The 23,131-nt window shown below is 44.7% G+C and overlaps 1 protein-coding gene across 1 annotated transcript; it reads right to left on the bottom strand.

Moving 5' to 3' along the window:
• Positions 1 to 445: 445 nt before the first annotated feature.
• Positions 446 to 22,916, bottom strand: LOC104953587 (lymphoid enhancer-binding factor 1-like). Its single transcript, XM_010780538.1, has 9 exons — positions 22,815 to 22,916; positions 20,213 to 20,342; positions 16,673 to 16,757; positions 14,836 to 14,955; positions 13,973 to 14,135; positions 13,119 to 13,226; positions 11,408 to 11,456; positions 10,749 to 10,806; positions 446 to 2,355 (listed from the first exon to the last, which is right to left on the bottom strand). The coding sequence occupies exons 1-9, from the start codon at positions 22,914 to 22,916 to the stop codon at positions 2,244 to 2,246; spliced, it is 927 nt and encodes a 308-aa protein (XP_010778840.1). The 3' UTR covers positions 446 to 2,243.
• Positions 22,917 to 23,131: the final 215 nt, after the last annotated feature.

Raw genomic sequence — 23,131 nt, 5'->3', positions numbered from 1 at the left:
CACCCACAATGTTACATCTGTTAGCTAGCAGTCTTCCCAGTTTTTGTTGCCGTCCTTCGAAAGCAGCATTCTGTCAAGGGGGGGAAACCGATTGAGGGAGTTTTCTACATCTGAAGTCTCATTGTGTTCATAACAGGTTTGACAGCTTTTCACAAAATAAGTAGTGCAGATTTTTTCTTTACTTACATTTAAATGTGTTAAAATTAGTCTTTAAGCTATCAGTGACTTCATAAACAAAAGCATTATTGAGTGGAGGACTACTCCATCACCCCCTGTATGTACTCTTTATATAAAAACCTTAGCACTTACAAACTATTGTAGATCTAGTATGGTTACTTCTGTCCATTTGAAAGGGCTGTTTGATGAGATTTATTGTTATCGGACACATGGGGGATTTAGGTCTTGTAAATAAAATGACAAACACTTTTTTAGATGCTTTTGGGAATGTTAACCCTCTTTAATGTTTCCTGTTAATCCAACAGGAACACAAGGTGGTGCTGTTTTACCTGAAATGAAGACATGCAAGAGGCCCAATTCACATGAGTCTATAAATAGACTTCCTTTGATCTTGGCTCTTTAATCAAAAATGTTGTTTACTTGAATGTAATTGTTACCTTACGAGTTTTTACAGAATTTAAAGTGTAAAGCCAATTTTAACAAAGACCGGAGAAGGAAATGGATCTCACCCTTTATATAGACCCAATTAATAAAAGGTTTGTATGCTGCATAATGTAGGCTTCTCTTTTAAATCACAATATTACTGTGTAAATGTGTTCAGTGCTTCAAATTACTTGTCTTTCCACAAAGACTAGAACATTAGATCAAATGTGTTTTACATGATTTACACCATCCATACATACGCAGCACTAAAGCCTGTGCATATTTGCATCATAATCTCCAAGGATGACACACAGACTGCTACATCTGGCACTTCCAGCTCAGGTCTTTCCACCACACGAGTGATTCAATGAGCCAACGGTGCCTTTTTATTTTTCTTACAAAAAAAACATGTTGAAACAGTTCAAATATGACCACTTGGGAAGCAAAATGCTACACCAAGATAACAGTGACCCAAAATTAGATAATAAAAAAAGGAATTCATCAAGTAATACTAAAATAGAGCATTAAAATCAAAATGTTACAGAGATGCTTGCATGGAATAAACGACATGGCTAAAGACCACACTAGCTACCAGAGAGAAAAGACAAAGGTCCATTGCAATAAAAGAAAGACTGCCAAGTGCTGGGGTAAATATATATATCTGCTTCATTTGTCATGTTTTAGAACAATAAAATATAGGCCTCTGAGCCATAACTCTCGCCTTTGTCCTAATGTTGCCTGCAAAAATACCAAGAAAATTGACATATCCTGACAGTTTTAAAAAGTACACATACTGAGCATTATTTTACATCTGAGCAAGACTCGAGGTCACTATTTGTTACAAATAGTTATCAAAAGAAGCCTTAAGTTTCAATTTTCTGCAAGATGCTTCAACAAGAAAAGTGGCTTTCCTGTGTCCAAAGCTTATTTTCATATATACCACTATATAAAAAAAAAAAAAAAACAATATTAAAAAAAAAAAATCACTAAAATATACACCGAGAAATTGAAACAAAGATTCAAAATACAAAAAAGCATTCAAAATAAAATTCAGTCGAAAAAGCAAATCAGAACAATGATGCTTTTTTGCACCAGCTGGTCAGCGACAAACTAAAAATGGCGTCTTGAGGACGTTTCGTAGACAAGATGAGATTCCTCCGGCTTCCTTAGTGCAGTCTAAAAAGAGGTGTTTGGTCGGTCGGGCGAAACCCCAAATGGTCTCAAAAATCCAGAGAGGGAGGGAGAGAAAGGGGGGGGAGGCGTTGAGGGAGTGAATGTCGGCCTAATGAACTATACAAAGGAACCGAGGTGACAAATAACTTACAGTAACTCAGAAACAGGTGTGAGGGCGGTGCCGTGAGGAAGTTTGTGCGTACATCAAAAAAGAAATGCTGCTGTTTTTCAGTGCAGTGCCTTGGGATAGTGAAAGGTGTTTTTTTTGTACGGTGAGAGAACGTGATTGGTGCTCCTACTAATCATGATTGTCTTGTTCAGTTCAGTGTCTCTACAGCAGGCGCCTTCAGGACGGGAGTGGAGGGTTTCTGGTGGTGACATGTGACCGTGTTGAAGAATAAAGGTGAGGTGGGGTTGGGGTAAGGATGGGGTTTAGGGGGAAGGGTGGGGTCCTCTGAGAACTGGAGGCTTCAGTTTGGATATTTAGGGTCTTCATGGAAATCTAACAGGCCTCCATCTCTAGCAGAGGGCCCGTAGCTGCTGCCTTCGCTTTGCATGTGGAGAAATTGTTCCGTTTCCCTCCTGGAGAGAAAAGAAAAACAAAAGGATCAATAAACCAAACGATGAAGTAACTGTTGTGTACACCAAACAAAAAGGAAAGAATTCGAAGCCCTGGTCACACTCACGTCACATTAACCCAAAGCAGACGTATGAGGGTGACTCAGAGTGTCTCACCATGCAGAGAGGGACAAATTACCTGCCATTACAATCAACACCATCAATCATTACTTGTCTCTTCGCAGCGTTACAGCTGATTGAAAGAAGGCTTTTGCCGCAGTGTTGAGCCAAAGCTCTGAACTACAGAGGGGTCAGAGGTCGGTGACAGGATGTGGGCCGGGCTCTCTTTGATCTACTCCGACATGGGGGTTGCCGTGACCCAGCTGGCAGCGCTTCGCTCTCCCCTGACTCACTCATTCCTCCCCTCACTCTCTCAAGGCGAGCACCCAATTGTGTAGCTTCTGGTTGACATTTAAGCCGCGCCGCAGGTGGGCGATGGAAAACAAGGCGAGGAAATGCCCCCCCCCCACACAGGGGGAGAGAGGTGGGAGAAGGACTCAGAGCTAGTACTTAAGTAAAAGTAGAAGTTTAAAAATATTCTGCAACAAGTTAAAGTCCTCTATTCAAAATGTTACTCAAGTTAAAGTACAAAAGTATTGGCATCTAAATATACTCATAGTACTAAGTACTCTCTATGCAGATTGGCCCATTTCAGAATCTGAATTATAATCATTGATGTTATTATGTTTTTATCTAGCTTGTAAAGGTGGAACTCATTTTATTTACTGCTGGGTAGAATGTGAATATATTGGCAAAGGTACTACGTAGATGTAGTGGAGTACAAGTAACCTAACATTGAAAAACCTAAGCAAAGTAAAAGTACCTCAGAATGGTACCTAAGTAGACATACATAGTGACTTTACACCCCTACATGAGGATCACTGCATTGACCCAGTTGGTTCAAACTGGCTGAGTTCCCATGTTGGTAATTATCTGTATGATTGCGGTTCAGGTGCAGATTAACGCGGCGGTGTAAAAAATGTCACCTGACTGCTCCATCTACTTCACAGAAATCTCGGCCTCTCTCCCTGACGGGGAAATTGTTTGTCGAGCAGTAAAAGTGTTCTTTTCCCTCTCGTGATCTAACATAACAGAGTTAGCTTGAGTTATTGACAAGCCGAGAGGAGTTATTTTAGACCCGAGCAGCATCAAATAGAATGTGTGATCAAAGTGGAGAGGCAGAGGTGCATGGATGCCTCCTGCGACTAAAAAAGATGGATGTTTGGTGAAGACGAAAAAAAGGAAAGAGAAGCGGTATTAGTTTGTTTTTCCCTCGTGGCAAAGCAAAGGGTGTGTTTTTGTTGGAACACACACACACACACACACACACACACACACACACACACACACACACACACACACACACACACACACACACACACACACACACACACACACACACACCTTTACCACATGTGGATAAAAGGGAACAGGACAGAGACCACCCTTCCCGAGCAGAGCTGACCCTGAGTGGGGACTGAAAGGAGCGCGGCACTCGGAGAGAAAGAGAGAGAGCCCCTGTCGCTTTTATTTACCTCCGCCGCCCTCGCTCTTTTCATCCCAGGATCTCAGAGCGGGGCCCGCACGCCCGGCACTGCACCCTGTTTCCTGGGGAGCATTTTTCCTTCCCCCACCACAGACATGAAAAGCTCTGGCCTTCCTGCCCGGGGAAAAGGCCCGAGGGGCTGCGGGCGAGAAGTGTGCGTGTGTGTGTGTGTGTGTGTGTGTGTGTGTGTGTGTGTGTGTGTGTGTGTGTCCATGTGTTTGTGTGAGTTTCAAAAAAGCCTGGTGGTAACAGCAGGGGTGTGTACTTGCGTGGTGGTTGGTTTTCGGGGGGCACGGGGCCAGCTCTTCACAAGGTCCAGCCGACACAAACACTGGGATTCAGGAGCAACTTGACCCCTCCTCTCCTCTCACCTCCCTCCCACCCCCTCCTCCACATTAGTGCTCAGGAATGCCGGCAGGACTTTTTTGCAGGAAATGAAATGCTCCTCTGTTCAGAGGGCTAGCGAAAGTTTAGTCTCCCCCCTTCTCTCTCTCCTCTCCCCCCAATTCCTTTCCCTCTACGGGACGGAGGGAGGCAGGAAGGAGGGGAAGGAGTCGGACAAGCTCTTGCCCAGCTTTTGAAGTGTGGGAGGTTAAGATAACTGGCCCAACCTCGCGTCTCAATCGCTGCTTTCACCTCGCCAAGGCCAAATCAAAGCGGCCGCAGCTGGGGCCCGCCTGCCTTACAGCCCCCTCACCTCCAAACCCAGCAACCCTCACCCCTCCTCCCTACATGCAGCTCTGGGGTTTCTTTTGGTGCCATTAAAAATGAAAACATCGCTGACAAATTACTCCAAAAAATAAGCCAAGTGCAGAGAGGTGTCTCCAGCTCAGGCAGAGGAGCAGACTTTACCATGGCAGAGAGACCAGGGGAGGTTTGGAGGAGAAACGAGAGGGAAAGGCTGAATAGAGAGAGAGAGCAATGCAACTAAAGAGAGATGTGTCATCTTTAAAGAGGTCAGGTCAACTCGGGTGTTATTGTTTTTAGATCTTTTTTTAATCAGGTATGATAACATTGTTGTTGTTCAAATCTGGGGTCAGGGTGACATCTGACGGGCCAAGAAACAAGTGCAGTCACATGATTGGACTAAGTCACATTATTTAAAGTTGCCCTATAATGCTCATTTTCAGGTTCATATTTGTATTTAGTTCCTCTACTGTGACATGTTTACATGCTTTAATGTTCATAAAGCTCTATGTTTCTCATACTGTCATCCTTTCACCCTCTGTCTGAAACCAGAGCCCAGTCTGCTCTGATTGGTTAGCTGGCTGGCTCTGTTGTGATTGGTCAACCGCTTAGAGATATCCAGCTCCTTCACCCATCATGCTGTTGGAGCGCTAGCCAACAGAAGCACGAGTGTTACGCAATGCTGTCGCTTTGTCGAAGTAACAAAGGAGTCCAAAAAAGCATAAAAGCTGAAACCAATGAATGTTTTGATTACTTCAAGTTATTTACAAGAAGAAATGCCAACGTTCGGCAATTCTATTTCTGACCATTGATCAATGAATGAATGAAGTAACAACAACATCACGGATTAACATCATGTGTTCTTATATGTCTTTCAAATGTGTTCATGTATGCTGGAGCAGCTGCCGCCTTTTCATTTCAACCTGAGATGACTGGGTGCCAACTCTTTGTTACATCATCCTCTGAGGTCAGTGGAGTCTGACTCAGACTAATATAGTTGTGAGCTTTATTAAGCGTAATTGTGCACACATTTAGATGAGTCTGGTGCGGTGGCGTGTCTTGGCAGTGACCTCGGCCTGCATCATACAGCTGGCTTTAGTGACACCTTTTAAATGGAGCCACCGCTGTACACACTTGTGCCAGCGCAGCTCTTAAAGACACAAGCAGAGCAGACCTATAAAATAAAATAAAACACCTGGAAGACAAAGCCATGTTTGAAACAAAATGCTCTGCACTGTCAGCACTTTCTACGGCCGGGAGACATTCCACATAAAAGAAATCGCCTCTTAAAAAAAAGAAGCTTTGAAATGTTTAACCTCCAATCAAAAGGCGGGCTCGGGGGAGGTTGAGTCTCTTCCACAGGGGCTATCAGAAACTAACAGGTCAAGTTAGAGAGAAGAGAAAGAACAGGAAAGTGTGGAGAGAAGGGAAGCACTTTCCTTCATTTGTTATGTTATTGTTGGCATGTATGTTTAATGTGTTGCTGTCGTGCCACACGTATCCTTAACATGTTTAGTGTTCCTACTTTTTATAATTGTTTTTACTTTGTTGTAACACCTTACACAACATGCTTTGGCAATACTTTGTTTTTGATATGGTCATGCCAATAAAGCTCCTTTGAATTCGAACATTTAAAAGGGTGGGGTCTACTTGTGGTCAAAAGGGGAAAAGGGGAGGGGGAGTTACCCAAACCCCAAACCTCAGGCATGTGTGGGTGAGACTATGGGAGTGCAGGAGGGTGTGGGAGGACGGGGGAGGTGGGGGGAGGCGTTGCCCACATCGCACACAGGGGGATAGGGGCCGTGCTGCCCCGCTTCCGTGCTGAGGCCGGCTGCAGGCGCAGGGATGTTGGGAGTAAGGGGAAAGGGGGGGGGAGCTGCACATTCAAAGAGTCGGCTCAATGACGGCTCCCTCTGCTGTGGTCTGGCTTCAAAGGGCCCTGCCGCCACTCATATTCCCCGACAGAGGAGAGGGGCCGGAAGGGGAGGAGCGACGAGAGAGGGAAGTTAAGAGCCAGAAGACGAGAAAGAAAGACTGAGTTGAGGTTTTTTCCTTCTTTAACAAAAGAGTCAAATACAAATAAACACTTCTTCATTCAGCTCACTTCCGGTATGTGCCTCTTTGCCACCTGGGGGCCTTTCATTTACAGATAAGCATCTCACGAGTGTTTTATTAAGGCCACAGATCTCCACCTCTGCCGAAAAAAAGCTGCAGTGCCTCCAGGATCCACGGGGGCGAGAAAGAGAGGAAGTGGAGAAGACATCACAAAATGCTAAGAGACTGGACCCTCATACTGTTATGCAGCTGGCCAAAACCACAACACAATAGGCCCGTGACTCAATCAAAACAAATGTCTAGCCCCAGTCTAAACAATGGGAACACTAACTGCGTTTCTCACAAGTCACATTCAGAGGTGTAATGTAACTAAGTACATTTACTCAAGTACTGTACTTAAGTAACAATTGAATGAGTTCAATAGATTTAATCAACAACTATCAATAGCTCGAGCTTAAAATGGCCATATTGCGTACACCTACTTTTGGTACTTGCAGTATTTTAAAGCTGACTTTTTACAATTTTGAATCATCTGAGTACTTCCTCTACCTTTGGTCACATACGGATCCCAGACTAGACCAGGACAACCATGTCAGTGTAAAGGATTTGTACTTTTAAGCTAAAACCGCACACTTAAATTAGTTTGACATACTGAAAGTTCATACTCTAAGTGCTGAGAGGGTCATTTTTTCTTCACAGAGTGTCCTTTGTGGAGGTCAGGACGGACGGACGGGCGGACGGGTGAACATTTCCGATTCCACTTCCTACCCACAGAAACATTAGCCAGGGCGTCGCTGTGATTCAAACCCCAAATCTCTCTCCTCCACTAATAACCATTTCTTTGTGTGAAAAGTAACAGTTTTAAAAACATCCTCTCGTCTCTCGTGCGCAGCTCAAAGCGACACCCAGAGTCAGTTTTTGGATTGCTTCCCCAATTATCGCAGGTCACTAATAAGGCGGGTGTGGAGGCACTGGGCTGTGCCGCAGTGGCCTTGAGGCTCGGTGCCAAATTGAAACGACTCGGGCAAATAGAGGCAGACGCTGAATCTTGCCTAATTGCAGCCGGAGTGTGTGGCTGGCTGCTCAGATGAGTGTGTGAGAGAGAGAGAAAGAGAGAGAGATGTGGGTCTGAAAGAGAGAAGATGAGAGGCAACAAATAAAGAGATGGGGAAAGAAATGGGGGATGGAGACTGAAGGATGAGTGGCAGTTGAGAGAGATTGCGTAAAATCACAACTCGAGAGAATGAGGGATTTTCTTCTGGCCCTTTTCTTACCCTCCCTTTTTCCCCCTAACACACTCACGCCCTCCTCTTCTTCCCTCCTCCTCATCAAAGTCTTCTGACAGCTGACTTCACACATCAGAGGGAGCGAAGCCGGGGCACGACGGAGACAGAAAGAGGAGGGGAGAGAGAGAGAGAGAGAGAGAGAGAGAGAGAGAGAGAGAGAGAGAGAGAGAGAGAGAGACGAGAGAGAGAGAGAGAGAGAGAGAGAGAGAGAGAGACGACGAGAGAGAGAGAGAGAGAGAAGAGAGAGAGAGAGAGAGAGAGAGAGAGAGAGAGAGAGAGAGAGAGAGAGAGAGAGAGAGAGAGAGAGAGAGAGAGAGAGAGAGACAGAGGGACAGAGAGAGAGAGAGAGAGAAACAGAGACAGAGACAGAGAGAGAGAAACAGAGAGAGAGAGACCGAGACAGACAGAGAGAGAGAGAGACAGAGAGAGAGACCGAGAGACAGAGAGAGAGAAACAGAGACAGAGACAGAGTCAGAGAGAGAGAGAGAGAGAGAGAGAGAGAGAGGCCACCAAAGCTCCGGCTTCAACAACACTTTCTTTCATGTTTCAGGACCAGGACATGTGGTTGGAAATAACCCTCGATACTCTGAACAGACTTTCTAATCAGTGTAAAGCATCATTTTCAGAAAAGATATTAAGAAAAACAACCTCTTGCACAAGTATGGGCTCGTAAACATCATCCATTTAGCTTGTCAACAAAGGAGACCTTCATCTTGCTCAGTTAGCAAGTGTTTGCACTGGAGTCCCTCACTAGCCAGATTCAAAAGGCCACCTTTCGTAGGACTGTCTCCCCCCTGTGAAAGAAATGCGCAGCGGCTGAAATAGGAGAGAGCCTCGAGGGCAAGTATGTGTCTCGGCCAGATAAGTATCTGAACAGGCTGTGAATCAGCAGGCTTAGTCAGACACAAATGCCCAAGAGGAAGCAAGAAAGAGAGACATTCAAATGAAGGAACAGTGAGGTAAGGAGGAGTAAGACAGCACATTTCAAGTCAGTGATTAAAAAAGGGGCGACGAGGGGAAGCAACGGAAACCCTAACTTCACATTGTCAGAGTAGAGACTTCTCGGTGCTGTTCCACTGTGGTGAGAGCCAGCTGTGTGGCGGCCCAGTGTTTGACAGGCTGATGATAACAAAGAGAACCAACGCAAGCTATGAACACTGCTTCCTCACTACTCAACTCCTGGTTTACCTCACAGGCAGACCAACTCAACAGAAGCCATCAAATATGTTAATATGAAGTCAAGTTTCCGTTCATAAAAAAAAAAAAAAATCTAGCTACAGTAGAATGGAACATTTGACTTCGTTACGCCGCATATTCTTTATTGACTGCACAAGCGCTATAATAAAATCTAATGGAGCAAATGTTTGTTTGAACCATCATACAAAAAGGTGCGTCTTTAAAATCAACTCATTAACAAATGAGTTTTTCCACATTGACGAGAGACAGATGGGGTACAGGCTGAGGCAGATGAAAAGAAATAGACAAACGAGTTCATTTAAAGATGTTTTTCTGGCGTCTACACCAAGCTAACCTCAATCCAGCTCTTTGGGATCTGCATAAATTGAGGGCTTGGGGAGTTGTGGCAGTATCCTTGGCATTATGCATATTAGTTTAAGGCTGTCACTGAGAATCAGCAAGGGTGTCCATCCCGCTGCGGCTAGGCGCTGCTAATTATTGGATCAGAGATAAAGTGCTTTTTAGCGCTCGCTCTTTCTGGGCTTTGAAAACCGGCTGTGGCGGAAAAAAATGAAAAAAGAAAAGAAGCCCAATTTTGGGTTCAGAGCGAGCCACCGGGTCAGGAATCGATCAAGTGGAAAACCTTTGTGTGGTTGGGGTGATTTCAACGTAAGACCAGATTTGTCACATCTGCCCGGCTTTTTACCGCCGCCGAAGGGGAGCGGAACAACAGGATGCTACCAGACTCACGGGGGGGGGGGAAGGGAAGGAGAGAGATGGAAAGCAACAAGATCCACAGAGAGTAGGGAAGACTGAAAATAAGAGTTGCCACATATGGAGAACGCTAATCCTTCTTTCGACAAAGAAAAGGAGAGGTGGCAGTTCAGTGAGGGTTTGACATGTCGTCTGAATCAATATGTCCCACGATTTTATTCACATGTAAAAAGTGCCTTTGTTATGGAGGCATTATGTACACCCCGAGAACCCCAATACCATGACATCTTATTAAAAAGGTATAGCATCTCATTAAGTTCCTGCCAAATAAGCTGCTCTGCTCCACATTGATGCAGAGGGAGACAACACATGTAGTCCATATGGGGTTGACATCCTAGCCTCCAACAGCGGTAAAAACAAAAAAATGTTCTAAGCTAGTAGAACTGTTTTCAGATGTATTACTTAGCCCATGTTTGGAAAACAGAGTGTATGAGCTGTGTGATTTATTAGGCAATATCTTTCAAACCCCTTTTAATTTGATCTTTTTTCATGAGGGAAGAAAAATAAACCACAAACTGCTGACACAACCGTTGACCTTTAATCCAACCAACAGAAACACATTGGATTGACTGACTCAAACGTACACACACACACACATGCACACAAACAGAGACAATCCAATGGCTATTGTGCAGAGCCATTGAGCAAACCCCACACACAAAGCACAATCCCTCTCCTTAACACCAATCACACAATGACCATGGCGAGGTTAGGGTGGACCTGTTCAGGATTAGTCTGTGAGTACATACTCTCAAGTCAGTGTTTAGCAGTTTAAAAAGGCGGGACATGTATTGAACTGATCAGACATTTAGGGGATAGAGGGTTTGTCTTACCATATTCTCAGATGTACGCCGTTTTCATTCTCTGGCCTGTACCTGCAGAAAACCGCATCTTTTTTTAAAAATGTGATATATCTGGACAGCATAGATCTTTACCGTCCATTTTGCCTACTAAAGTGGATAGACCCCAGGTAAGAAAATACAAAATAGTGACATTTTTTTTTACTTAAGATGTAATTCTCGATGGATTACAATTGCGGTGCTGAGAGCAGGCTCATAAGCGCAGCTAAACAAGGTCAGCAGAAAGACACACTGTAGAGCAGCAGGCAAACAAACAGCGCAAAGCCCAGGGTCGGTAAGTAGTCGTATAGAATGGACAGACTAATCCCAAAGTAGGTGTAATTTGTGAAGACGGGGATGAGAGAGGAATGGATGGTGGGATGTATACAAAAAGGACTGTGCTGCCTTCACAGGAATCAAGCCAGTCTACTGAAGCCAGAATCAGGATGGAAAGTAACATATATTCAGTATTTTTGAAAAGGCCCCATCGACTGGGAGATTAGTTGCTTTTTACAGTTTTACAGAGTGTGCATTCGTAAAAATGCAGCAGTATACTGTAAAAGATCACGTGTCTATGGAAACATGGTGTAACTCACAACTTCAAAATGCAACACACAGGGAGAAAAAAAGAGAGAGAAAGATCTGGTGCTTACCTGGGGCTGACTCCTGCATCTTTTCCCTCTTCCGCTTCTTCTTCTTTCCCTAAAAAATATACAGAGGAACACATAAAGTGTGGCTCCAGCACTCACGCTCACTAGACCACTCTGATATCCTGCTGCTGTCTGCCATGTTCACTCATCCCCTGCAGGGCATCCAACCAGCATCCCCCTGGACCCCGGGCTGCACCGAAAAGCGCCACGCTGAGAGGGACCGACCAATCACTGACTTTAAGTGTACTCTACCTACTTCCAGCTGCATTTAAATAACTTTGTTTACATATTTTAAGGCTTTTTCTGTGACCACCCTAACCACTACTGTAGTGAGCAGTCTGCGTCACATTTCCCCTGCCTTTGAAGTCCCCTCTAATGACAAATATTAACATGAAGTGCAATTAAAAATGCTCACTGTAATTAGGCTAGTCTAGCTGAATGGCTGTGAAGAGCGCCACTCTGTTTCCAGCGAGGTGGGAGTGTGTAAGGATTTATAGCTTATGCTAAATCCCCAGGGGGGAGACTATAGGTATAGATAGCAGCGTTAGAGTCGTTCTAGTCAAATATGAGCAGCACTTTGGTTTCCTGCTGCAAAGTCTGCTAATCCACTTATTCATGAGCTAATCTGCCTTCTACTGCACCGGCAGACAGGGAGGAAGACATACTCGGTGAGAGAAAGGATGAGAGAGGGGGTACACAGCACAACTGTGAATGCTACACGCTCTCCATGCCAGTGCGTTACCTATTTTGGGTGTTTCCAGGCATGATGTGCTGCCTGTGTACAGCTGAAGATTGTTTGTGGGCGGGGCCGCAGAATAGCACTTGTAAGAAATGTTTTTGCGTTAAACATATCCCTTTATCTCTTTGGTGTGCCAACTAGAAAGCCATTCCTCTACTCTTTTTTCTCTTCTACCCGTCACATATCTTCCTAAATAACAAAGCTGGAAATGAAATGGGAACTTGGCTGACTGTCACTAGCTGATGTTGCGTATCTTTAACTGCGCTGTGCTTCAGTGGGAGCAGAGCTGTGAAACTATCTCCTCCCTCAGCGAGGCGTTTTGGCAGTGGAGCAGTGGAGGCAGTAGAAAGGGGGGGGATGCTGTCGGTGTCCGAGGGGAGGCAGATAAACACCACAAAGCACTTTGGTGGTGGAGTGAATGTGAGTGCCGGAGCCACACTTTTAAAAAAGGCTGGTGCTCTCTCTCTCTCACACATTCACGCCACAAACTGAGACGGATGACAACAAACACAAAAACAAACACACACCAAAAACAGACTGCATCTTAAATCCAGCTGATCCTCCCACGTGTACAAACATAATGGGTAGCTAATGGAGCAAAGGTGGCTGCTGCTGCTGCTGAGCGCTGAACGCATGATGCAGCCGCCTCGCTCCGACAGGTGCTTTTTACATTTACAAGCTCCATGCTGATATGGAACATCAAAGACTAGCATAACCATTACCAGGCAGTTTTCACTCACTGTGGCAATAATAATGTCTCTGATGCTGCAGATGGTAATATAATCACAGCGGTATGAATTACACATTAGGCTGAAGCAAAGAAAGGGACCCCATTAGCATGGAGCCGACTGGTGTGAATTAGTGTGTGTCGTCATTGTGTGAACAATACATGCAACATGGACATAAACAAACATAAATCAACATACACACACGCACTCACTCGCACCTTTGCCAATCTGTTCTGTTGATACTTACATAGTTGTCTCGAGCGGACCAGCCTGGGTAGAGCTGCATGTGGAGCTGCCGTTCCTTGCGCGCTAACTCATAATACTTAGCTTGCTCTTCCCGAGTTAATGCATGCCACTGTTTCAGTAAAAAAGGAGATCAGGAGGGAAAATAGCACACAGTCAATTACTGGCATGCACTTCCCTGCATAGAGAACTGTGCTGGTGTTTTGGAAAAAAGAAAATCTTTTCAACTTCCAATCGTTTGGTGTAGGATAAAAGGGAGAGAAGGGAGAAGGGGGACACATGATGAAGAGATTAACATGCGCAAGAGTAGGAGGGGGGAAGAGAAGGAAAAAAATAACTTTGATTTCATATCAAAACACTGGTTCCAATTTAGCAGTGCTTTTTATTCAAACTATGTCAGCGAGCAATTACTCCATGCAGGCCACAAACGAGGCTTTGCTGTGGCTGGCTGCCTCGACCGCCAGGCCTATTCGTTAAGGCTTTTAACATGGCTCTGCGGTTCCACTCTTTTCCCAATCCTCAAAAGGAACACATTTTGTCATTTCCAACCGTGCCATTATCCAGGCATATTTTATTAAAAGCCAATTTGATTAAATGTCAGTTAGATAGGCCGTCTGTATCTATGCCGCTGAGAGGGAAGTAATTGGCTAGGGAAATCATTATGACAATAATCACAACTAGTTCATAAAGAGGCTGCATGTTAGTAGAGATAGGAATTTTTGTACTTTTTTGAACTAATTGGGCTTGGGAAGTCAGCGCATGGAGACTCTTTAGAGCTGCGGCTTGAACTGTGATCTCGATTTAACTAAAAAATTTTAAAAAACTAGAGTGACAAAAACTACGGACTGTTTGACCTACCCTTCGACCCAGGATCTGATTGATGGCCGCGCTCTCCTTCAGCGTGCACTCTGCCACCACGTTCGCACGCATTTCTTTCATGTAAAGCATGAAGGCGTTTAGCGGCTTCTTGATGTGCGGTCTTTTGGGCTCCTGCTCCTTTCTCTGTTCGTGCTGGGGCTTCCTGTAAAGAACAACAACAACACAATGTGAATGGGGGGTAAAGAAGAGCAGGAAACTAAGTAGATGGAAAATGAGAGAATGAAAGAACAAAGCAACAGAGGGAAATTGTGGTGCCGCTATGGCGACACAAGCAGCGAGGGTCTGGTTGCTCTGCGCCAATGATGAGGCAGCGTGAGAGGGGTTTCCACGCCATGGGCCCCTGCCTCTTTAATCATGTGCAGTCCTTCATGCAGAGAGATTACTTCACCAGTAATGGCAACCAAACCTTCTCGTCCACAGCACATTGGCGATAGCTTAGAGCCAAATGCTTGAACTCGCACACTGAAAAGACACCCTGCTCCCACTCCTGACTTTCTTTCTAACTTTCTGGAAGCTTGGCTGGCCATGAATAATGGAAATATCACTGATAACCACTTCAGGGGGGCTCGCAGCACTTCCCACTGCAAACACCGAGCACTAATCTAGGACCTGTATCTGTTGCTGGCTAAGTGTGTTGTGATCCCCGGGGCCAAATGAAGCATAGGCCTGTTATCAGTGGAGCACGGGCCCTCGCCGCTTATCTGCTCACATCAAGGGAACGAGAACAAGGCTCTGACAAGAGAGGTTTGTTCAGCGACCGCCTACTGTAGTGGTGGCGTGCACAAATACCTGGAAGTATGTCATCAGAGTGTGTGAGGGTATTTTGTGTTTGCAGGACTCACATGTGCATGATGTCTGTTTCATGCGGAGGCTCGTGTTTGACCTGATGGTTGACGATGGCCGGGTGGGGGATCCCTGTGGCGTGGGGACCTTGGGGGCCAGGAACCATGTGGTGTGAGAACCTGCAATTACAGCAGACAGCAGGCTGGGATTAATAAGGGAGGACGAAAAGGACAGTAGCATGGAAAGGGTGCCCTCAATGTGAAGGTGATGGTAGGTGCACACGAGGAACAGCGTACACAAACAAGGGAAAACTATTCCTCCACACGTATTTCTTTTCTTGTGGTGGATTAGATGGCAGGGGGTAGTCGTCACTGGTAGAGGTAGCTTAAGTGTAAAGTTATTTTAGATGTCGATCTTTTCTTAGCATTGATTTCATCAGCTGCTACTCTGAAGTGTTAGAAGAGAGGGTCACAAGGTGATATTACTTCTAAAAGTTTTACTTATCAATTGATCTAGTGGCAATTTCCTTTTCTTTTATTATGTAACTTTTTTTTTTTTAATTATATATTGTTTGATATCATAACTTAGTACTTTTTTTGAATGCATGTCACATATGTAACATTAAGCTGTCTCATGTTCCTGCTGTAACTATGCAAATATCCCCTCCGTGGGACTAATAAAGGTATTCTGATTCTGAATTATGAATCCTTTAGTTGTTAAAATGTCAGTAAAATGTTTAAAAATGGCTGGTTTAGTCAGCCCAAAACCCAAAGATATTTAGTTAAATAGGATTTAAAAAAAGAAAAAAGGAATCTCCATATCTGAGAAATGTGTTTTTGACTACATGTACACATTTGTTTTGCACGCTACTTAATTTTGTGTCCAAGAAACCATAGTAACGAATAAAGTGAGGCACTAAATGTGTCCATGAGTTACCCTTGTGCAAGCCTTCTTACTGCAACTCTAGAACTACGATAATCAGACAAAATAGAGGGAAGTAACAAAGAAATGTATTGTGGCAATAAATACTTTGAAAATCTGAAACAATAAATAATAGATTTGGTTTCTGGTTATAAGTGGGTCCATATTGTGTGTGTCTTCACTCTCCATTTCGTTCCATTTGATTCGACACGTCACTTCATCACGATGTGGTCGTGTTTCAAAAAGCTGGTTGCTAGAAATGTTTGTTGAAGTCACAAAGTTTTTTTGTGGAGCATGAAATGTTAAGATCAGCAATGTTTAGTACTGCAAACACAATGCTTCTTTATTCCAGGGGACTTGTTGTGGGGTAAAAACTACGACTAAGGATCCCGACACTGAATAGGCTCCTTAGGTAGAAAACGTAGCTAAATCAAAAATAAGCTAATATACCCTAGGTGTTCAGGTTTAGAATCCTGTCTCAGCTTTGATGTCGCCTGGTCCTGCAACTTACATCTGGCTTCACTCAGTGTGCGCCTAAAGCTGTGTCTTTACAAACATATCGCTGACAGAGGAAGAGAACGCGAGGTAGAAGAAAGAGAGAACAAGAGAGGAAAAAGTCAAAAGGAATGACAGTGACAGGACTGTCGTCAAAAAGAAAGTACTTCAAACAAGTAGTGCCCAAAGAGAGCTTGTAGGGTGCTTTGATGGGGGTCAAGCAGCCATATGGTCGTGCAGGGGCATGTATGTGGTGATGTGTTTGACATGTGCTGGGCACAGAGGGGCCGTGTGGCTGAAGCCGCAGCAGAACAGCAGCCGGAGGCAGACCTCCCTGTGTAGCTGCTGTTGCAGGCCAGCCTTCCTCCAGTCTCTACACAGAGCTGAGTGCATCTGATGCAAAGAGACAGGAGAGTAATCGCTCCCTGTTTACATGAACAAACTGTGCATGCAGCGTTTGCTTTTGTCTGTCTGACTCACCATCCCAGCGGTGGCGTGATCTGCCCGACTCCTCCAGGAGACAGGGAGTAGAAGTTGGACATGTCTTGGTGATGCCTCTGCATTCCTAGACAAACAACAATTGCATACAAAGGGACGTTATTATACAAGTTACATCTTCCACATGTGTCCATGTCCATCCTGGGGAGCTATGTACCAATCTACATGAGCCGAAGCATTGAGAATCAGAGACTGGCAGGTGACCAAAGTTAGAAGGTGTGAAAACTAAAGGAACTCTTTTAGAATAAAGTGAGACCATGTGTCCATGCCTGGTGGGCTTCATTAGGATCATACAAACATATTGCAAACTATTTAAAAGGAGGAGCATGAAAGACATTACATTTAAAGGATATAAAAGACAACAAATCACAAACAATTACCAAAGGTTAGCATTGGAAGCTTTGTCAAGTTGTGTTTACATATTCTTTGATCAGACACTGTAAACTACTACTTACTTTAATATTGTGAGTTACTAGAACATTTTTCTGGAACACAACTTTTTGAGTTGATTTACTATTTAAGTATACATTTGACTGTAGTTATTTCTATTGTTTATTAGTATTGTGTGTGTCTGCTTCCACAGTTATGGTGTGGAAATACCTGCAGTTAGGGTTAGGGATCTGGCTCTCATTACAGTGGTTCATATATAATAAACAAGATGTGAACACTTTTAATTACATCAATTTAAAAGACTTGAGGCAATCGTGTAAGTTCATTGTTTTGGGTTTAGGTAACTCTTTTAGGTGTAGCTCTTGGGTTCATTTCCCCCCTCATTTAAATCTTTCACTCCCCACCTTCCCATCCTGCTCTAATACAAGTCAAGGACGGGCCACGTCAGGCTTGAAGACGCTTCTTGACCTCACATTATCAACCAGTAAGAAAGGGATGATATTTCCCCCGCTAAGCTAGAGTCCTCCAAGAGCATTTCAGAGTCTTTAATCTGGTTAATTGAGACTTCTTCTTTGTGCCAGAGGCCTCAGCTTTCCCTGTAGACACGGGATTGACTTGGACTAACAGTCGGTGGATCTTCAGGACTAAGCTCCTCCATCTCCAGCTCGCCTGCTCCTACTGGGTCTCAAGGTCAAGGGGTTGCTGTTGTGTAATAAGAGGGGGCTGTAAAATACCTCAAATGTAACTAAATCTAGAGATAATCATGTCTTGGGAGTAGATGTCAGGAAATACTGTGCATACACGTACAAGTGCAGTGTGTCTCCATGTTTGCGCAAACACACACACACACAAAGAAAAGAGGGCACATGCCTCCAAATTAGCACCATTTTCTAATCCCTGCTGGAGCCAGTCTTTTCTCCCTAGCTCTATCTTTTTCCTTTCTCTCTCCAGGCTGTGGTCTGGAGGGGCCTCCCTCCTCGGAGAGGCAGGGCGAGCGGGGGGCTTATATCTCTAAAGCCAATGTTGCAGCGGAGGATTCATAGCACGCATAGCACTACCCCCTGCCATCTAATCCACCACCTAACACTCCTGAGGGCCCTCCTGAGGGCAGAAGGGAAGGAGGCAAGGGGGTGAGGCGGTGAGGGAGGCGGAGAGAGCCCCGGCGTGTTAACCTTGTCACTCACACCCCTAAGGTGCCTAATTACTCCCCACCCCCCCTAATTCACACGTTCCCGTCACACCCAACAGCGTTTCACACATCCATTTCCTGTCAAAACACTACCATGGTTTTCATTGTAACACCTGAAAACAATGTATTTTCAATTAGTGCTATATTAAAAACCATATACGGTTTAAATGTAAAATGTTCAATCCCCCCCCCCACCTCTGCTCGACCTTCCATCCTGCATTGCGGCCCTGTGCATATTAGAGCTCATAATGAGAAAATCCATGATTGTTTTTCATAATTAACGAGCAGATCAAAGTCTGAGCCCACTAAGGAAGGCAGAGCTGCGATTGGTCGATATGAGAGAGCGAGAAAGGAAGAGAGAGAGGGACGGCAAGAAAGAGAATAAGAGAGATTTCCCTTTTAAGCATCTTCAGCTTGGCTGCTGCTGGTACACACACACACACACGAATATGCCTAGGGAAATCATTTGCAGCGTATTCCGCAACTAGATCGCTTGGACATGGATTTCGGTTGGGCTGTGAATGCAAAGATCAAATATAGTAAGAAAAAAAAGACCTCCGGGGGTCTTTTGGCTCTTCTGTGTTTGTCAGAAACTTAGTGGATCTGGATGGACCAACATGAAGAGGAGACAGGGAGCATTACTTCATGAATTGTACTACATGACAAGACATTCCTTCAAAGTGTGCACAGTCTATTTATGGCTCAATTCTCTGTAACCAAAATGGATTCTTGTCCAAAAATATGAAACTAAAATGTGTCTGAAGCCTGATTCCTCTGACATATGTGGGGCACAGCTCCTTGATTCATCTCACTGCCTTCATCTGACTACGCTGTGTACTCCGTTCTAACATTGTTATTTATAGCCAGTCCCTCAGAACATCCTAGCCTCATCTTCATCATCGCCTACATCCTGTCTGATCCCTCTCCTCCTTTTCAACTGGCAGCCGCAGGAGAAGAGAGCCAGGAAGACGAGAGGGAAAAGGTGCGGGACAAAACTATGGCGGGGCCCACATTTTTTTGCATCTGTGAGAAGCTGCCAAAGTCTCCAGCTGCCGCGGCGGGGCTGAGGATCCGTCCAAACTGAGAGGAGCTGCTCTGCTGCTGTCAGAGCTGGAGCTTGATGTTGTTACTGTGCGGCAGAGAGCAGAGCGAGAGGGCAGCTGAGCTCAGAGTGAAGTCCCACAGGCCGCTTCAAATGAGCCCAGAGGAAGGATGGCTTTGCTGTGACACGTCTTAGTTTGTGTGTCTCTTTTCTGACAGTGTTTGAACAAAGGGAGGTAAAAATAAAATCTCAGTTGGGAGTTTAATTCTGACTGAGACATTGTTGAAGTATTTTTAAATAAAAGCAGACTATTTCTAGATTGAAACAGTGGCTCTAGCCCTTTCAAACCCCGTTACTCTGAAAGTGTTTTGTCAAACTTTTAGACGTTCGAATGCCAAATTCGAATAGCAATGCTTTGTGATAAAATGTGTTATTGTGAAATTTCACCATTAAAACCCCAGTAATATGCAATTCAGTCCATTAATATATCAATACTGCTTTAAATTTAAACAAACTGTCGCTTGAATATACTTTTTTCTTTAGATGTAGATCGTTCTAGCACAGAATGGGAACAACAGATTAGAATGATTACATTGAGTTTGCTGCAGTGAGGTATATAGATTCGAAATTTGAGAAAAGGCCGCACTGGTATTTCATCCGTATCTGTATCAGCATATAAACTAAGTTGATGTTAGTCTTTGGTGAAAAATGTTGAATCTGTATAACTCTAATGAGACGTCCTCCTTTTTCTTACTTAAAAAGTTCAGGTGAGAAATGAAAAGAAAGCTGTTTTTGTTTTTGAAACATTGCGAATACTTTGAATTCATAAAGCAAAAGGACGGCAGTGGTTGCACAAGCTAAGAGAGTTGAAACGGGTTCAGATCTGTTTAATGGTCTCTACCTTGTTTGTTCATATCCTGGGGGTGGGGACCAGAGTGGGGTCCTGGTGCGAAGTGCTCGTCGCTGTACGTGATCAGCGGGGTGAGTGGGTGGACTGCATGGGACGGCTGCACCACAGGGACTTTGTTGGACTGTGGAGAGAAATACAAGAACATTTTAAAACAATATGTAAGAGGGACAACATTATACATACGTTTGAAATGCATTATTACATGTAAAATATCTCCCTGTTCCCTGCCACATGATCTGGGGACTGGTACGGCACATAGTGCGGGTGGTCCTATAGAATAGCTTATGAAGAAACTAAAGTTACATTTCTTCTCTTTTAGTAGCCTACTGTAGGTGAGCAGGACTGAAACCCCTAATCCCTAAAGGTAGGAGGAAAAACAAGTCAAGGAGGTGCATGAGTATGTTTGAGACAGCAAAAGAGAAACAGAGCTGGAGCGAATAGGAGCGAGCAAGCAAAAAGAGAGGGGGGGGAGAAAGGAGAGATTCGCCGGGTAGAGTTGGATCAGAGGTCTTAGGCGGGAGATCAAAGGCAGTCATTAGCTGGTGAATAAGGGGAGTTCATTACAGAACGAGAGCCGGGGGAAGGAGAGATGAGGGATGGAGGAGGAGGAGGAGAAGGAGGGTGGCTTCGGAGAGAGAGTGCGAGTGAGACAGATGTCTGCAGCAGTGCTTAATGCAGGGGTAATCACGCCGACAGCGGCCTGACCACAGGACCCCCATCCCCGGCTGACTCACAGAGAACCTGCCTCCTGAAAACTAAAATAGACCCGGAGCCAGGCCCTGAAGAATCCCGGCCCCGGCCAATAGCGCTTACATGCTTCAGCAGCAACGAAACACATGGCAACGCTTAGCCATGCTAAATCTACTATTCAAAATGTGAGCCCGGAGCAGAGCTGGAGTCAAAATATCACCTCCACAGGACATACGGCTAATCTGAGAGACGTCGGGTCACTGTTAGGTGAGACACTTCTACCAAATGGCTCCCACAAGATTTGAGTCAAAGGAGTTTCATGAAATCAGAAGCTCCCACAGGAAGAGTCACCTGATTAATAATGTTGTTGGAGCTACGAGTCTAAATTTAGCATGAGCATAAATGTCTGAAGAGACGATATAATCAAGGGACTGCTCTTTAGTAGCTCTCACTCCGTTGTCCTAGTGAGGTGTTTGCCAAGGTGACATTCCTGTAGTGCTAAGTGGTGATTGACACACACACACACACACACACACACACACACACACACACACACACACACACACACACACACACACACACACACACACACACACACACACACACACACACACACACGGCTGGAATGTCTGCGTTTCTCCCCAAACCTCTCGCAGGCTGGCACCAGTCTCAACTTAAGTCCCCCCTCTCCTTCTCCCCACCTTCTGGGAACGTCCCAACTGGGAACACAAAGGGCAGTGTGTGTGTGTGTGTGTGTGTGTGTGTGTGTGTGTGTGTGTGTGTGTGTGTGTGTGTCCATAAATATCTCGGTATCCTAAACCACATGACAGATCATCTGTATCAGATTCTTTATCGGGATAAGAATCTCATCTCCTTGGGCTAATTTCTTTCCCAGTTCCTCTTTTGATAAGATCCTCATATGCCATCATTCACATTGTAGAATCTAAGATGGCAACACACTGCCTTCAAAGAAGACAAATCCTGCCTGAAAACTAATTCAGCCATGATGAAGAGGCTTTTCTTATTAGCCCAGGTGAGTGTAGTTCTTTGACCCCTGTCAACAAGAGTCAAAGGTGACGGGATAATCTGCAAGTTTGGGAGTGTCCTACTGAGGGGGGGGCTTATTAGGGAGGGCTAACAGGGGCTGGGGTTGGCTGGGACATGCCTACACCAGGGGCTAAATGATAGCATTCTCACCCATATTATTTTACGCCTCTCCACTCCCATTTGTTATACTGTGGGAATGAGATAAGAACCGGAGGGATTAACATTTTAGCTAAAAGTCTGTATGAGAAAGAAAAAGTGAGCGGAAACAAAAGTTAGTTTCTTATTCTTGATCACAAACACATAAACTACGAAAGAAAAAGTTGATTGGCTCCTTAGCACCCAAGAAAGAGTGATTATTCCATCATAATAGAGATGCCCTCTTTTGTGATTTTCCAGGTTACAGCTGTCAAATCCTATTTTTCTCAACTTCTTAATAAACTGCTTCCTTTGTGGCAAAAATCCACCAGAGGAAAAACCTGCAGGCCTCTGTGACCAATACACAATTTATGCTATTTGGGTTGACATTTACATAAACCGCATGCTGTAGCTAACCATCGTCTACTGTTGGAAGAGAGACAGAGCGATGAATTGTCATTTAACATCTTCACATCTCTCTAAACGATCATACATTACGATGTGGAAAGCTGTATCAGGGTTAATGGAAAAATCCTCACATGTTTGACCGTTACGTTAAAGTCTTCACGTGCCAACAGCCGTGATGGAACCACCGCTATAATTCCTCCAGGTGGAGACGTGTTGGCTTGCGTCCCTTCTTCTTGCAGCTCTTGGCGAGTTTGCGCACAACCAGCACGACACCCTTTTACAAATGTCCTGCAGGAAGTAGTTGGAGACCCACAAGTGACCACAACGGTGAGGGGTCATGGTACATCGCTGCAATTTGAACCCCTCCCATCCTGACTCCCGTAGCAGCAGTGGTGTTTCGATGGAGGGCGGCCATATTGGAGGTCCCCTTTATTGTATAGTAGAAATAATAGGCTTAGGATCTTTCTATTCATATTTTCAGGGAGAGTGAAAGAGGAGAGGCGGAGAGGATTGAAAAGAAAACGTTCCATTTGGAATTTCATATCCAGGCTTGGCCGGCCCTTCTAAAGAACCCCTCAGATGTGGTTTTAAGAGAAATTCATTGTGCGGAACTGGAGCTGGCAGGAAGCC

The sequence above is a fragment of the Notothenia coriiceps genome, unplaced genomic scaffold (assembly GCF_000735185.1).
Source record: "Notothenia coriiceps isolate Sejong01 unplaced genomic scaffold, NC01 NC01_scaffold00022018, whole genome shotgun sequence".
Classification (NCBI taxonomy): domain Eukaryota; kingdom Metazoa; phylum Chordata; class Actinopteri; order Perciformes; family Nototheniidae; genus Notothenia; species Notothenia coriiceps.
The sequence above is the reverse complement of the archived record's forward strand: the minus strand, read 5'-3'. Positions and strand labels throughout refer to the sequence as shown.

Excerpts from the sequence above, each read along its gene's own strand:
- LOC104953587 (XM_010780538.1), bottom strand. The coding sequence starts at position 22,916 with ATGGCCGCCCTCCATCGAAACACCACTGCTGCTACGGGAGTCAGGATG. Across the intron at positions 14,956-16,672 it reads ATCACGCCACCGCTGGGATG|GTTCTCACACCACATGGTTC; the intron begins GTGAGTCAGACA and ends CTGTAATTGCAG. Across the intron at positions 14,136-14,835 it reads GAAACAGACATCATGCACAT|GAAGCCCCAGCACGAACAGA; the intron begins GTGAGTCCTGCA and ends TGTTCTTTACAG.